At 46.6% G+C, this 17821-nt stretch overlaps 1 protein-coding gene and 1 pseudogene across 1 annotated transcript in view; both read right to left on the minus strand.

Annotated features, from left to right (window-relative positions):
- Positions 1-460: 460 nt before the first annotated feature.
- LOC119381830 (uncharacterized) lies at positions 461-4792 on the minus strand (annotated as a pseudogene).
- Positions 4793-9846: 5054 nt separating this feature from the next.
- LOC119383554 (RNA-binding protein 24) overlaps positions 9847-17821 on the minus strand; it is a 124933-nt gene continuing 116958 nt past the window's right edge. Inside the window, exon 4 of the mRNA XM_037651771.1 lies at positions 9847-15996. Within this exon, the coding sequence (XP_037507699.1) occupies positions 15564-15996 (433 nt within the window). The 3' untranslated portion in view covers positions 9847-15563. The remainder of the gene's footprint in view (positions 15997-17821) is intronic.

Consider the following 17821-nt stretch of genomic DNA (forward strand, 5'->3'; position numbering starts at 1 on the left):
GTGAGACGGCTGAAATCGATTTGGGAGCAGTTTTGGGAGCAGCAAAATTTCAATTTAGGAGCAGGAGAACCTTGTTTGGGAGCAGTTAGCGGCATTTATTATGTCGTTTTTGGAGCTTGAAAAAAACAAATTTGTAGCAACTTGGAGGAACAAGCACATATTTTAATCGGCTTAGAATACACATAACATTCAAACAGCCTTTGGAGAAAGCTTCTTTTAACAGATTATCACCAGGTATGAACTACAGTACCTTTTTACAAACCACGCAATTTATATAACCCGGGTAATAACATATGAAATAGATGAAAAAAGTTTTTACAACTAGGTTCACTTTACATTTGAAAATAAGAAAAGAAAAAAAAAACATCACACTTCTCAAATAATAAAAAAAAACTGATTGCACAAAAATTGTAGTCGCATAGCAGTTTTTTGCATTAGATAAGCAATACCATTTAGCAGATTATTGCTTTGACTTTTTGTTGGTCTGTTTATTTAGCTTTTCAAGCTTCCCCAGAGCTTCCTGTAGGTCAGTGTTCCCCTTCGTGAGAAGAACTTGGCCACTTTTGATTTTGTCAAGGTCTTTCTGCTTCACGCCAGAACTAATAAGTTCCTCTGCACTCTTCAGCAGTGCCTTGCTTGCATTCACTTGATCCTCCAGAACCTTCTGCGAGCCCGGGCTGCTGAGGAGGGCTGTTGTCCTCTGTTGTCTTGCGTTTACTATTGGCTGCCTGTGCGCTCACCCTCAATGCATTCTTGGCACGAGACTGCTTTACAGCTCTAATGAGGTCGGGATACAATGGTACCTTTGTGGCGTCGCCACCATAGCGCTGAAGGTGAGATTTCACTTGACGCATGCCGTTTACGCTTGCAATGTTCAGTGAACTTCGTCCTTCGAGCAGGTGTTTGTTTTCACTGAAACCCCTCTCCAAGTCTGCGTTTCCATGAGGCAGACAAAGCAGTGCCTTGATGAACAGGGGTACTTCTGCCCACCTGTAACAGACTTCAGCGAAAACACCTTTGACCAATAATCATCAACTCTCTCTTCCAAGCTTAGAGGACCTTGGCAATCCCCGCACCTGAACAGGTGCCATTCATCGATGAGCGACGACATCTGAAGATCAGTTATGACACTTGGCAGCTGTCCGGCAAGGTATCGCAGCGACTGCACTTCCCTTTCGCGACTCTTATAGTTCAGTGCAAGAAACCTGGCGTGCATGATAACCTTGTTGGCCAAGGGGAGCGTCTTCAGCAGTGCCTTTCCGCATGCCAAATAAAAAGATCGAGCCCCAAGGCGAAATGTTTTTTTTTCTGCCGGATTCCAAGCCTCCATTGCTTTCTCGGTGTCTGTGCCGAGCTCTGGTCGTGCCTTCCAGAGTGATGAGTCATCCAAGTCAAGCTGTATTAGGTCCTGCGCACTTTTTTCACAGTATGCTTCACCACGCAGAACCCGACTAAGCACCCGCTGCACTAATGCCAGGAGTTCCTCATGAAGAAAGTGAAGAAGTGGTTCCTGCTTCTGGAACAGCCTCTGGAACCCGGCAAATAGTTCGGCAGCATTCCTCAGGAAGAGAACTTTTGCATAAAGCGTTTTGCTACTGAAACTTGAAGCAAGACGCTTATGCTGGGTTTGGGCGTCAGATCGCCTGTTTGCAACAGCATCCTTCAAGAAGCGATGAAGTGCCGGAAACTGCTCCTGAATGCGAGACAGCGAATCTTGCAGTGTCAGCCACCGGTTTGAGACATGGCGAAGAAACACGTGGGGTGCTATACCCAGCGCATCTTGTTGTTCTTTTAGGGCTTCTGCGCGCACAGCATGTTTAAAGTAATAATAAACATCCCGCGCTAGTTCCTCCACATCTGAACAAAACACATCAGGTCCCTTGGAAAACGCATTATGAACTTTGTGTAAGCTGCACTCACCAACATCAAGTAAGTTGGCATTCACTCTTTGCTTCATCTTTGCTTTCACATTCTTCATTACGTTGGGACCATCGCTAAAAAAGCAGAGCAGACCATTTCTTGGCAGCTCGGCCAATGCCTCTTCAATATGCTCAACTATAATGTCTCCTGTGGCCCGACCGAGGTTAAATGACTCGAGATGCTAGACAGCAACCTGCTGCTTACTTTCCGAAGTACCTCACTTGGATGTCCAATTGTTGCACTCGCTGTTCGGGCTTGGGTGTCTCATCTATCATCACTGAATAGAAAACAGCTGGTCGACACAGCTCTGTGATGACTTTAGCCTTAAAATACGGTCCAAGTCCATCAGAGATGACATATGACAACTTATGTCTACCACAACTAAAGTTCTTTGCAACTTCACTGTCGGAGAACATCACCTTGTAGATCTCGGTGGCAGTGTCCGCCCAAGAATATGGTATGCCTTTCGAGATTACGGACATGGCAAATACTGCCTCAGCCTTAACAACACGATCTTGCAGTGATTCAAAGGGTCTTCCTTGTGAGAAGTCTATTGTGCCCTGCACCATCCTGGGCGCCTTCAAAACACCACTGCCATCTCTGTGCTTTGCTGTCACTTCGAGATTCTTTTTTGTTCCTGCATGGCGCTTGACAGCTGCAACACCATGCATAACACAAGAAATTGTGGTATTGCACAGTATATGCACACAGCTTCGGTATCTTTGATGCCTTGCTTGCACCAACGGCCAATGACGTCATTGTTGCAGTCCACTTCAGCGAGCACGGAGCTGCTGAACTTTGTGGACCGCCCTGCGAATGAGCAAATGAAGTATGGTGAGAGCTTATTTTCGACGATGGTCAGATACTCAGTATTAATTTACCCAGAGCTGTGAAAATCTTTGCCCATTTACAAATCTAGTACAAGTGAAGTTTCTAGACAACTGTTACTTCAATTTGCTACTATTACAGTAAAACCTCGGTGATACGAATCTCGCGGGGTGACCAAAAATATTCGTATCATCCGAAATTCGTATCACCAGAAAACGAAAAATTAGTACGGAACAAAAGAAAACTGGCGTACATTTTCATTTATTGTGTCTCAGGGCCGCGGCATGTCGTTTCCATGACTGAAAGTAAAGTTTTTGGAGGTCAATGATCATAATTGTACTCGTAAATATAGGCGCGAGCGTGCGTGTACAATTAATGAACAAGTAGCCCCTCCCACATCTAACACGCTTTTCTGCATGACGCCAGAGTACTGCAGCGAAAGCGACTTAAGGAGCGCTTTGCACGCGATTGATGAAGGCCAGAAAATTTTGGAACCGCTGTCCTCAGTTCTTTTATTTTCTTATCGCTGTGGTGTTGGGGATGTTTTTCGGGAGATTTACGGCCGCTCCTGCACAATTGGGAGGTTTCCTCAAAAATCGGGAGTCTCCCGTGCAAATAGGAGAGTTGGCAGGTGTCCGCGTCTCGAACAATCGTGCATGTTGACGCTGCTCGCATCTACGTGGCAGGCATGTGTAAGCAAAGTACAACAACGCTACCTCGAGCACAGCAGCATGCATCTACGCGATGAAGCAGAAAAAAAAAAAAACGCGGCGCCAACGTTATCTGTAATCTAAACGCGAAGGCGCATTAAGGCCTCAGAGGCTACGACGTGCCGCTGATGGTCTACTAGCGGCGCGGCGCGCATGCCCGCACTAGCCGACGCCTGGGTTGCCGCGCCCGCGCGATTGCTGCATGTTCTGCGACATCGCGGGCGGCACCTGTTCGTACCTGTGCGGTAGCGTACGTTCGTATCAAACGTCGTGGGGTGAAAATGGGTTCGCAACAACCGTACTACACTGCATTGCAGACTAATGGGCCTTGGCCGGGGCCACAGAAAAATTCGTATCACCCCGAAATTCGTACGAGCCGTGTTCGTACGTATCACCGAGGTTTTACTGTAATGCACTATTTTAACTGCACCCCTGATATCGCGTAAGTCTAAGTGTGCCGCAAAAGGTGTTCAATCTTTTCGGTAACTGCACAGACCGGTCAATGATTGATTCCGACTAGCACGCGATTGCGGCGACGCCTTCTTGCGTAACATCGGGAAAGAACAAAAGCGGTATGGCGGCCACCGACGAACGCGCCAGTATGACCACCCCCACAGGCGTGCGCACGGGGATGGGTGGGGGGAGTGCAAAGTCTACCCCATACCGCCCATACTTTGACTTAATGGGGCGGGGGGGAGTAGCGGTCGCTGCGATGGACCTTCGCCCTCCCTGAAAGGGAACGAACCCTGCGTACGCCATAAACACCCCATCACAATAAAGCGTCTTCAGCTATTGCTCGGCCGCGCGGGTGGCGTAGCGTCAAGTGTGCCGCACGTTTTTAATAGGTGATAACAAAAAGCACGCTGCACCACTGTTCGCTGCCACCTCGTGCAGGACAGCCTTCAAGAATGCGTCGCGAGCGCCGAGAAACCTTACCGCTCGGACACTACGTCGTCAGACACGCGCGCGTACGGCGCTGCAAACGTAGCGCCGTTGTAAGCTTAATATAGTTCCGAAACGCTCCTTGATGTCGCCACCATGTGCTATAGGACGGTCGCACGAGAGAGCCCGAATCAGCGCTGCGGCAAACGAACAAACAAAAAAAGGCTTTGTCGTACGCACTTGAGGCACTACTTACAGCGGCACTGCATTTATTTCCTCCTTGGCGGCGGCGGCGCAAGCCAGAAGATGCAAATCTGAACTTGGTGGTTAGTGCCTACTACCGTTTAATGCGTAGTTATGCCGCGTTCACGGCAGGTATGTTTTAACGAGGTTAACGCATGCAGCCGGAAATATTCGCTCTACCTAAACGAAAAATACTCACCTTTGCTCATTGCGGGAGAACACGCAGCAGCGTCGACACCGTAGCTAGCAGAGGAACAAGCTTTGCACGATAAAGAAACTGTGAGTGAAGAACCCCGCTACGCGCTACGTATGCCACTCGATAGTTTTCGCTACGCGACAGTTGACAGTAGCGCCAGAACACAGCAGCAGCAAGCTAGCGCGGCAGCGGATTATTTTTTTTTTGGGGGGGGGGTCACACATATTTACAACCGCTCAGAAGCGATTATCACAGCACTATGGAAGCCCCCATTAAAAAAGCCGGCAGATCCCACGCATTGTGGGAATCGATGTAATGCGAAGCAGCCAGCAAAGAGCTGCATACATCGTCTTGTATGTCATTGAGGAAAATGCGTGTCATGGTTTTCATGTTAACTCCTATTATTTATGTTCGTCACACAGTAACGTCGCGCAATACCAACTTGGGGGTCGATCAACCTAGAGAAACGGCCGCCAGGGCACCATGAGCGTGGCACGTAAGTCATGCTGTATATGACATGCGTGTCATGACTTTCATGTTAAGTCGTGTTATTTATGTTCGTCACACAGTCACGTCGCAAGATACCAATTTTGGTGTATATCAAGCTAGCGAAACGGCCGCCAGCGCACCATGAGCGTGGCACGTAAGTCATGTTGTACATGACATGCGTGTCATGATTTTCATGTTAGCTCGTGTTATTTATGTTCATCACACGGTCACGTCGCAAGATACCAATTTTGGTGTATATCAATCTAGCGAAACGGTCGCCAGCGCCCCATGAGCGTGGCACGTAAGTCATGCTGTACATGACATGCGTGTCATGACTTTTATGATAAATCGTGTTGTTTATGTTCGTCACAAGGTCACGTCGCAAGATACCAATTTTGGTGTACATCAAGCTAGCGAAACGGCCGCCAGCGCACCATGAGCGTGGCACGTAAGTCATGCTGTACATGACATGCGTGTCATGATTTTCATGATAACTCGTGTTATTTATGTTCGTCACACGGTCACGTCGCAAGATACCAATTCCGGTGCATATCAATCTAGCGAAACGGCCGCCAGCGCCCCATGAGCGTGGCACGTAAGTCATGCTGTACATGACATGCGTGTCATGATTTTCATGATAACTCGTGTTATTTATGCTCGTCACACGGTCACGTCGCAAGATACCAATTTCGGTGCATATCAATCTAGCGAAACGGCTGCCAGCGCCCCATGAGCGTGGCACGTAGGTCATGCTGTACATGACATGCGTGTCATGATTTTCATGATAACTCGTGTTATTTATGTTCGTCACACGGTCACGTCGCAAGATACCAATTTCGGTGCATATCAATCTAGCGAAACGGCCGCCAGCGCCCCATGAGCGTCGCACGTAAGTCATGCTGTACATGACATGCGTGTCATGATTTTCGTGATAACTCGTGTTATTTATGTTCGTCACACGGTCACGTCGCAAGATACCAATTTCGGTGCATATCAATCTAGCGAAACGGCCGCCAGCGCCCCATGAGCGTGGCACGTAAGTCATGCTGTACATGACATGCGTGTCATGATTTTCATGATAACTCGTGTTATTTATGTTCGTCACACGGTCACGTCGGAAGATACCAATATTGGTGTATATCAAGCTAGCGAAACGGCTGCCAGCGCACCATGAGCGTGGCACGTGCGTCATGCTGTACATGACATGCGTGTCATGATTTTCATGATAACTCGTGTTATTTATGTTCGTCACACGGTCACGTCGCAAGATACCAATTTCGGTTCATATCAATCTAGCGAAACGGCCGCCAGCGCCCCATGAGCGTGGCACGTAAGTCATGCTGTACATGACATGCGTGTCATGATTTTCATGTTAACTCGTGTTATTATGTTCGTCACACAGTCACGTCACAAGATACCAATTTTGGAGTATATCAAGCTAGCGAAACGGCCGCCAGCGCACCATGAGCGTAGCATGTAAATCATGCTGTACATGACATTCGTGTCATGATTTTCATGTTATGACTTGTCATTTATGTTCGTCATACAGTCATGTTACGCCATACCAATTTTGGTGCACATTCGATTAACCAAGCGACCAGGAGAGCACGAAGTCGTAGGCGGCTAGATAGATAGATAGATAGATAGATAGATAGATAGATAGATAGATAGATAGATAGATAGATACGGTCAAAGTCGCAGAAGTTCGCTAAGAAATGCTTCGCATTTAAAAGGCGCGGAGAAGGACACGCTTGGGCGCGTTAACGTGTTCTGCAAACGTATCCCTGGCGCTGCTTCTAAAGTTTCGTTTTCCCACGCTGAAAGTGACGCGGGCTTGAAAATTCTTGCTTGTGAGGCCGTTTCGACGCAGTTCGGCGCAATTTTTGCTATTTTTATGCTTTTGGAGCAGCTTGGCGCAGGAAAACGGAATTGTATCAAAAATGCGCAATATGCGCGGCTGTCTCACCCCTGACTACCACTTGGGTCTGAGCAGCGGGGCTCAGGCTTGAGGAGGAATAAAGAAGAGTCTTTCGGCTTGAACGTTGTCTCACAATATGTACATAAAAAGGAACAATCATGCGATAAAGAGGAACAATCATCGCCTCAGAAGAGGGGGCAGGGCAGGCAGATGTGGTTGAGGGTCATTTTGTGCTCTGTATGCAGGCATACAGAGCCATGCCATGGCAAAAAAATATTTCATGGGGGGATGCTGTGTCCCCCCCCCCCCATGAAATTTTTTCGCTTTTTTAAAATTAGGATTCAGATAGGGTGTAAAACCATATCTGTGCAATTGATTGGCATCAATATATTTGCATGAGGCAAAAAAAGGCGCCCATCAGTCTTCTTAGGCCTAATGATTCGAAAGAGTGGATTAATGTAGCCATGCTGTTATCCATGAGATCTTTAGGCAGGACTGTCATATGTCAAGTGAACTTTTGTTATAGACGAGGAACATATCCCAGGTAGAATCATGATGCTCAGCAAGAAATAATACATTCAACTGGAAAGTATTATATGTTCCTCTGTGCTTGGAGCCTCATGCACCTTATCACACTACTATAGAGTCCAGTGGTATCCCAAGAAATGCTTATCGTTGTGTGTTATTTTCCACTCCGTAGTGGAACGTGGCGGGCATCACTCTCATCCAACATTTGCAATGCCTTCATACCACCAGCGGGTCATATTTGACCCCCTTCTTTTTTGCGGCATCTAACAGCATAGTTTCCTAAAATTAACTAAAGGGCACTCTGGCGCTGCGATCATTCAGCCACAACGGGTAGAGTGTACTCTACCACGGGAATGATGGGTAGTACACGGATTTGCCTAATCTTCGTGCTTACGGCTTTGAACGCACTTGTGGCTTTGTTTATTGCAGTGTTTTGGCGTTCGTTTCGGATAAAAGAATAGACTGTTGCGAACTTTGTGACCGGATTTGAATTGGTGATCAAATTAAAAAGGATCAAGTGGTGAAGTGGAACTGCTGACTTTGCTAAATTTCGTTTTGCAACAAAGCGGATGCAGTCGACGCGGAGCCAAACGGAGCCGAAAGAATGAAGTTTAGACAAATCCGTGTACTACCCATAATTCCCATGCTGGGTGAACCGCCATGCGCTGCAGCTCCCGTAGACATAGAGTTTCCTAAAATGACCTAGAGGGAACTCTGGCGCTGCGATCGTTCAGCCACCATGGGAATGATGGGTAGTACACGGATTTGCCTAGTCTTCGTGCTTGTGGGCTTCGAACGCACTTGTGGCTTTGTTTATTGCTATGTTTTGGCTTTCTTTCGGATAAAAGAATGGATCGTTGTGAACTTCGTGACCAGATTTGAATCGGTGAGCCTAAAGAAGTTAAAGTGGTGAAGTGAAACTGCTGATTTTTGCTGAACTTCGTTTTGCGACAAAGCGGATGCAGGCGACGCGGAGCCAAACGGAGCCGAAAGAACGAAGTTTAGACAAATCCGTGTACTACCCATGATTCCCATGCTGGCTGAAGCGCGATGCATTGCAGCTCCCATAGACACTAGCGCCAGAGTTCCCTCTAGTAAGTATTGTAGGAAACTCTATGCCCGTAGACACTAGCACCAGAGTTCCCTCTAGCAAGTATTGTAGGACACTCAGAGTCCGGACAAATTTTTTTTCAGAAAATATGTTTTCAGGCAGGCATTAGTTTTGTGGCGCACTTATAACTTTCGAACAAAGATATCAGTTGGCGTTCCTGAGAAAGATTGTTGGGCAGCACCTGTAGCAGCATCATGATGCAGCGATTTTGCGAGCTTCGTGCAACGTAAGCCACATCACCAAGTGCAGCTGTGATGAATGGTTGGAAATGTAAGGTACAGTTTACATTCGCATGATATTGCGAGCTCTATGAAAAAAAAAAAAAAATTGAGACCACTCCACTCCGTGAAGGTGGATGACCAGCGGAGCTGACGGATACACTCCGGTCTCCGATCCCATCGACGTTCTTCATAACCCATACCCATACTTGCCATGCATGACTGCACCAACAACGCTTACACTCAAATGACCTGTTTCTTCCGCCACTCCACAGAGGGCGCCAGGGCTTCCAGAACTTTCATGCTTCGAAATACATGCACGACTGCTCCGTAGGGGGCGCTAGGTGTTTTTTGTACACGAATGGACGCCACAAATTCAAGGAGGTGAATTTGAAGAAAATGAAGAGAAACTATGGCATTACAATTCACAAACATTTAGAGAATTGCACCATGAGAATGATGATTCAATATGCCAAGCTCTCCGTGCAGCCTGGCAGAAGATATCGTAATGTGGCGTCACAGCCTCCGAAACTTCATGAACAACCCACCTATGTAGAAAAAAGTGTTGCATTACTATGAACAAGTAAGTAATGAAAAACACCAAAGAATATTTTCACAACATTGATTAAAAATATCTGACCTGGCACTCTTTGGCCTTCAAATAGCCCTTGCGCCATAAAACACCATATATCATCATAATCAACAAATATCTGGAATCCACTAGCAAAGATTCACGTTGCTTAGCTGCGTGTTCCAAAAGGTGTGTGTGAAATGTAGACAAGCAGAAATAATACTACGGTGCATAACCAAGTGTACGGACTTTATTATGAAACTTTTTTAGGATACATAGTATCACAATCAGGTCGATTGAGAACATCAGAGCGGAACAAAGTGATCCTTTTATCATTTTTTTTGCCTTCTTTTGTCCTTTTAGGAGCCCTTTACATGAAAATAACCATTGATAAACACAATATAAGCATACACCACCACTGGACAGCAGAACTTTGTTTTTGTTTCACTTGCACTGGGTGTATTAAACAGGAACAGCTAAGTATCTGTGCGTACATTGGGAGCATGTAGTGTTTCCAAGAGTTACACCGTCTTTGATCCACACGAATGAAACAAGTGCAATGTCGACAAAAAAAAAAAAAAAAAAAACACTGCTCAGTCCAGATCTATACACTTCTTTCAAATGCCAGCAAAAGGCATGTCACGTCATTCGGGTGGAACAGTTCTGCATCACACGTTTGTCCAATGAAGACCTCGTTCAGTCAGGAAAACAAAAATTGGCATTTAAAATGGCACAGTTCCTAGGGTCTGTTACACTATAGCACACTGACTAGAACAAAAAAACATTTTTTGTGCAGAACAAGGAAAAAAAAAAAAAGACACAGAAGGAACTCTTTTTAAACTCTCTCCCTTAAAGCTATACTTAAGGCAGATTTGGCTCTTTACCGTTTATACAACCAACAAAGGTGTTATGCATTTCGTGCCTTCTCGGCAACTACCAATTTTTAAAAATTTCTAAAAATTACATGATTGTCAGCTCACAAATGACAAGAGTCGCCGTTTGATTGTCAACTGGAACCTTTAAGGCACGCAATTCACTGAAAAACAAATTCAATCTCAAATTTCGAAATGTATTAAGGCAATGTGCGAGTTAAAAACAGCACGGAGAACTCGTAAAAGGAACAAAGAACTGTTGCTTGAGATAAAATAAGTAAATGGCATTCGGATGGAAGATTTAAAAAACAAAAAGAAGAAACAAACTGATGGGATTTCTCTGACCTGATTGTTGTGAGACAATGTGTGGGTGATGTGCATGAGGTTTCATAATATAAAACCTGACTGGTTATAAGATTCTAACAATGAGTGTTCCTCCTCTCTCGCTCGCTCCTTGTGTAAAATATACATCTCGTACACCTTCATCGTGTCCGTGTCACGATAGTGCGGGTAAAGGCCATTTCATGTAAATGAGTTCGTCACGAACGAGTGTCCACTAGTGAAAAAAAAAAAAAAAAAGAGATGGGTGGACAGCCTCTTCGAGCAAAGTGGCAAATAAGCCACGCCACGAAACGTTGCTGCATCGCAGCCATTGTTTTTTTTGTTTTCTTACAACAGCACCTCTTCTGAAAGAACTCATTTGAGCACAATGGCGTTTACACGGCTACATGTGACGGCGGTGCTGGATTAGACTTGGACGGGGGGGTACGGGGGAAAGGGCCGCAAGTCCCGGGAGTAAACGGCTCCCAGTTTTTTGCCAAAGCTGCGGCGAACGCATGATCACTCCACTGCAGAGATTGGGAATGCACAAATGTAAGGAGGGTTATTGGGGGAGCGTTCCGTGTTCACCTCTCGATACAGATGACGTTTTGAAGACGTGTCAAAACTCAAAATGCCAAAACCGTGGCATATCCATCTTGTTCATGGCTCGGCCAAAGCTCTGTGCCACTCCATCTACTACTTTTTCATGTGCTTCAAACGTGATAAGGAAAGCATTTGAGTCCTAAAGACCTTGTTCCCTACATCTTGGAATAGACACTGTGTATAGTACTGAACAAAAGCCTGCGTACTGCACGCAGCTGCTGTCGCAGCCGAAACCTTGTGGTGCCGATCAGAGTTAAACAGGCACTCTGACGGCTGGACAGCACAGGCAGCTGAGCTGAGCTTTCGATGACCTGCAGATCATGCTTCCAGTTATGCCACCAATTACAGGTGATCATCAAACATGGGCACGTTCGTCACGGCTGGGACACAGCTTCAGGCGTTGCACATGGACATCAGCGACAGCTGATGGGGATCACATGACGACAGAGCATTTGTGGCACAGATGTGTATCCCCCGACCCCCTTGTTTCTAAATGCGCGCAGCGATTTCGATGCACACAACTGATACGCAGTGGACGCAACTTCGTTTAGACGTGCGTTTGCCGCAGCTTGGGGCTAGTGATGGTGCCTCGTTTGAAAGTCGTCGCCTCAACAACAACGGTTTAGGGCATAAAAGGGGAGTGTGTGGGAGGGGAAAACGTAAAAATAAATACATAAATAAAAGGGGTAGGGGGTGATAAATAGTAGACGAACAACAACATTTATTCATAAGAAAAAAAAGGGGAGGGAAGGAAAGAGAGATACGCGCGGTGTGAGATCCAGTGTTCATGAGATAAAGTGCCTGTCACACTTCGGCTAGTTGGAAACCCGACAGATTGCCAGGCCCACGATTCCCTGCGTGTGTTTTTCTGTAAGGCATTTGAGAAAGACCCTGTAGGTTTTCGCATGTGGCAAGAAGGCTGCAGCAGCACAAAGTTGAATATAAAGGCAGCTTTTTTCTGTTCCTTCCTTTAATATTCAGTGGAAAATATAGTTCATCCTTGCTACATTTTTTATACGTTCTGTATATAACGCACAGCAACATGGCAGAGACAGAAATTTCGCTTTGGTTTCTAGCTTTTTTTAGAGAGATAGAGAGAGGAAAGGAGCTGTAAGCACCTTGTCACCCAAGTTCACCTGCCTTCTCGACGCAGAGAACGAGATGACGCGGGAGAAAATGATGTACGTGCTGGGACGGACGAGCTGCAGTTAACTACGCGCGCTTTGAAATTTGCCTTTGCAAACTAAGTGACTTGTGACATCGCCCACAAGAGGCTCTCGGAGCTCCTGCATCTTTTCTTTCGAAACCACACCGATGATGCCATAATGTTCTTTTTCCAGCAAGAAAAGAGAGACGCGTACCGATTCAGAGTAAGTTTACTTCTTAGGTTGGTTTGCGGCGCAAATGCTTCGTTAGGCCAATCTTTATCAAAAGAATTTTGTTGGTTAGTTTTTATGCCTCTCAGGAAACAAACGGTCCTAAACAAAAAATTTTTCAATGGCAAGTCCGGAATGAGCGTCGCTTGGAGGTGATGCATAGATGATTGGTGAAAGATGGGTAAAAAAAATATGTATAGAAAAAAAAGCAATAAAAGCAACAACATGCAAGAGCATTTGGTTATCACAATGAGGTGGCATTTTACAGAACCTAGACGGTATTTAAATAGTGTGTCTGTGAGCTAGTAAGGGGAAAAAAAAAAAAGCAAATCGGCACTTCAGACTCTGCTGCTCTCGCTTTGACCGCCAACTCTCACGCTGGCTGGCAGTGCACGTTTGCTGCCGTGGCTCGCTAGCTCAAAGCACCGTTGTAAAATAGACAATGTGACGGCTCAAACAACCGCCAGGATTCGCTGTGGCACATTGCAGTACAGAGGATTGTCATGTTTAGGTCATCGGCACGTGTCGCATGTGAATGCGTCACATGCGTCACAAGGTGCACGTGACGCTACCTTCAGCAGAAGTTACACAATTACATCAGATGTTCTCTCCCTTAGGAGAGAACAAACAGTACCATTCTGCATGCAGCAATGCTAGCAGTGAGACTTGAGCCAAGGAAATAGCCACTCGCAAAGTGATTTACAAACAGAAATAGAATGTAAGCGCAAGCGACTGATTTCGCTGAGCAGCAAGTGACGCAAGTGAAGCTTATTCGCCGATGAGTAGTTTCTCTTTTTTTAATCTTTTTCTTTTTCCCTAGCAGACAAGGCACTGATATGCAGAATGAATGAGGTGTGTGTGAATTGATGGTTGCGTGCTAGTGATAAAACGGCCCCATGGATGCTCACCAGTCTGCTCTCTGCACTGCGTCCGTGACTAAAACGTCTTTTGCAAATGCATCAGGAAGATAACAAAAGAACAAAAAAAGTCTGCACGAGTTGTGCAACAGACTTTGGGTCAACTTCTTGCGTATCGATATTGAAGACCAACAGGAGGAGGAAAAATCAACAATGCAACCAGAACTTGCTGGCACCGTTCTTAGCAACTTCATTTGGGTTTTAAACGTGCTCACAAACTGTCACACGTTTGCATGGCCATAACGAGATGTGCCAGTGGATCCCAAATAGTTTATGAACAAACTTCCGGTTAATTAGACCATAGAAAGGGTAAAGAGAATGAAGAAAACAAAACAAGAGGTTCACAATCGTGATCGCAGGCAAAGAGCACACTGCTGGCATTTGGGGCTTGCGCGTACGCTTGTAGCAACAATGATCATGCGAAGTGTTATCATGTGCCCTTTTGGTATGCAGGGCGGTCATCATGCACGTTAGAGAGTGTAGTTAATTAAGTGGTCTGTGTCTTGCGCATGTATACATGTCGTCTTGTGTGTCAGCCGCCCACAGAAACACGAAAATAGCAACGGGCCCCGCTGCGGTACTAGACAGTAGTTGTTCTTTTCCGTTAAGGCCAGCCACCACGCAGGGTGCTGCTGTGTTTCTGCTATTGATGCTGGCAGCGTAATAAAACAACAGGCTGTTGGCTAAAGTGACCTGCCACTGAGGGGGTCGCACGTTCAGCCAAGGGCGCCCAGAGCCGCATGCTGGGAAATCACCGATGGCGCCCTGGGAGAGATTGGCAAGCGTTCTCGGCTAACTACTACAACTTCTGAGGAATGCCCCGTCTATGCGTTGTCTGCCTGAAGCAAGCTCCTTGCAAAACCTTAAAATTATGCTGGTAACCAAAACTTTTGGTGAACCAGTGACAGCACATTCAAATTTCCCTAATTTGTCTTAACGAATTACGAATTAATGAAATCATACCCGCCGTAAGCAACGCTGATGTGTTCCTAAAGCTCAAGTGCAAACACTGACCACTTGCCCGAGTACACAAATGAAGTTATTCAACCCGGTGCACGGTGACTGCAGTAACGACTAGCTTTCGAGATTTGACCACAATCAATACAAGCGTTTGTCGTGGTCAGAAACACGATCACTTCACAATTAACAAAAGTGTGCAGCATTGCACATCACGACATGGAATGCTGGCACTACGCAAGTTGAGCAAGTAGTCGTAAAAGTTTGGCGCATGGTGCACTTTGAAAAGTGAAAATAAAAATTTAAAAAAAGGGGATCGTCACTGACTATGGTAGTTATTTCCACTGTAGGTCTTACGAAGGCAATGAAATAACGGACAGGCCCCTTGACTGTAGTGCCCTTGCAGAGACCACCCCCCAAACAAAGCAGATGGCTATTTGCAGCACTTCCTGAGCAAATATGGGGGTGTCTAATTCCCTCAGACTAGAAAAAAAGAGGCTAGTGAAATAACTTTGCAATAATTTTTACTGCAGCATCCCTTCCTTACATGTGCTTGCCTTGCAACCCACAAGGTTTCTGGTCAGTGTAGCATTACCCTTTTGCTACTGCAAGGAGCTTGCCCCAGGAACTCTGATATCAGCAAAAAGAAAAGATTTAGCGAGAGAAAAAAAATCTGCCCGAGCAGACCGCCAGTCACATCTTCAATCCCAGTGCTCCTCTTCCGGAATCACCTTGACAGCATCTGGGTGTTCTGGCTTGGTGGAGAAGCAACAAGTCTTCTATATATCTCCCAGTCTACCCACCCTTCCTTTGGTATTGCTCTAGACTACTTGAAAATGTCGGTCGTGTGCGTGAGCGGCGGCAGCAGCGGGCGGTACGAGGCGCAGGGAGCCACCACCCGCATCACTGTAGTCGGGCGTCTTGAGCTTGCGTGGTGGCATACGGCATGGTGCTCAGAGACCCAGCCGTGCCGCTGGTCACCGCCCCGAGGGGCTGCTGCAGCGTGTAGTAGGCAGCGGCGGCAGCCGCAGCAGCTGGTCCGCCGTGGTGCGCAGTGGTGTGCGGAGGCGGTTGCGGAGCCAGGTAACTGGCGGCGGCGGCTGCAGCCAGGGCAGCAGTCGACGGGCTCGTCGAGAACGGATAACCCAGCTCGGCAGCGGCAGCGGCTGCGGCGGCGGCCTGGTTCGCAGAGGCGGCCGCAGCTGCGGCCCCGGGTGCGAATGGTGACCCATAGTCGTAGAAGGCGGCCGCAGCGGGCGACAGTGGAGGGTGTGGCGGTAGGATCAGGCTCGGTGTAGGCAGGTAGGCAGATGGGTAGATAAACGGCTGATGTAGCCTGCAAAATGAATTGGCTGATTGACTAGTTGAATTTTTTTGGCAGAAGGGCCGGTTATTGCCAAAGAGCACCAGGCACATGATAGAAGTTGAACGTGGTATATGAAATGTTGCATGGCCGTAGAAATGTTCAAAATCAGCCGCCGTATAAGTCTGTGAAATATATATGCAACAAATATTTGACAAGTGTGCTATGTATGTAAATGTTGCACTTCGGAGCGATCAGAATCTAAAAACAGCTTGTACAATCCTGTCACACTGGACGTCTCAATGTCATTAGACTCGAACGACATTCAGTGCAATGAATGCTAGTTGAGATGAAAATTTCTTGAACAAGGAATGTTGCTGGAGCCAATGTTTTGACAAGCGGTCTTGCCTACTTCAATATTGCAGCCTTGAAGAAGACAAGACCGTTTGTCGTTTGTCGAAACGTTTGCTTCAGTGACATTCCGTGTTAAAGAACTTTTCATCTTTTCAAGCTTCCATCTTTCCCTGGACTTCTGCCTTTTTTTATCTGTGGTGGCCCTACATAGGAAAAAGTAATGTCGTTCGGGCATGATATCAATGGTGATACCAAAAGAATAGGCCAGCAAAGTTGCATAAGGCCAGTGCAGGGTGACTGAAAGGCCATTACCGTATTTACTCGAATCTAACGCGCACCTTTTTTCCGGAAAAACGAGTCCAAAAATCGCATGCGCGTTAGAATCGAGTACCGAAAAAAACCCAAAAAAACTCAGTTATCGTATTGCCATCGACATTTCAAAATGGCCGCCTCCTACGCGCCTTAGCCATTTCTGCCAGTTCGTACGTGTGCCGAGGAGATTGTCATCCCGTTCTGCGTTCGCATCGACGGCATGGAAGTGCCGACTCCAAATACTCGACGAGTGTACCACGATGCCGCATTTAAAAGAATAGTTATTACATGTGCAGAGAGACGGACGGAAATCGGGCCGCATCGCGGTCGTTCGGATATAGTTCGGAGTTCCCGAAACGTGCGTGCGAGACTGGCGCAAACAGAAGCAGAAGATTTTTTATAGCAAAGCTTCACGAAAAGGTTTCAGTGGACCAAAGCAGGGCCGGTCTCCCGAAATCGAAGAGTGTTGACAGCGACAAGGAGTTGTCCGACAGCGACGTGGACTGATCCATTACGCGACTCGTATCGCCACCGTAGTGGTGACAGTTATAGCGGCAAGGCCCGCTTTTTGACTTTGTGTTTTACTTTTTTGAAACTTCAGTTCTTTAAAACCCAAATACTTGTTCTTCTGAATGTGCGAAGTTTGACTCCTACGGACTTTTTTTCTTCTTTTCTCTCACGAAAAACGGGTGCGCGTTACAATCGACGTATTACTTTTTTTTTTTTTTTTTTGGTCGCGGAAAACGGGTGCGCGTTACAATCGAGGGCGCGGTAGAATCGAGGGCGCGGTAGAATCGAGTAAATACGGTATTTATTTAGAAATAAATGTGGGCTGTCAGTTCACTGAATAGATACACATAGGCTACATGTATTTCAGAATGTCTGGCCACCATAAGCCAAGACACTGCTTAGCCAGTAGACAAAGGCGATAAATTGGACGCAAACAACATGGCTGATATCGCCGTGCTGAACAAAGACACTCAGCTGCAGCAGATGAAGCATTTAGTTGCTGTGTACTTTGAACTGCATGTGAAGCATATTAATTGGAGCAATAGGCTTGATTGTGAAATAGGGGTTGAAGCAAGAAGCAGTAACGAGAATGGGCAGCACATTTCGAGCAAGCGTGCTCACTGTTGCATCGAACTGTCCACACTGTGGCTGACTAGTAAAGCAACAGTGGCCAGACGCGCGT

The sequence above is a fragment of the Rhipicephalus sanguineus genome, chromosome 2 (assembly GCF_013339695.2).
Source record: "Rhipicephalus sanguineus isolate Rsan-2018 chromosome 2, BIME_Rsan_1.4, whole genome shotgun sequence".
Lineage (NCBI taxonomy): Eukaryota > Metazoa > Arthropoda > Arachnida > Ixodida > Ixodidae > Rhipicephalus > Rhipicephalus sanguineus.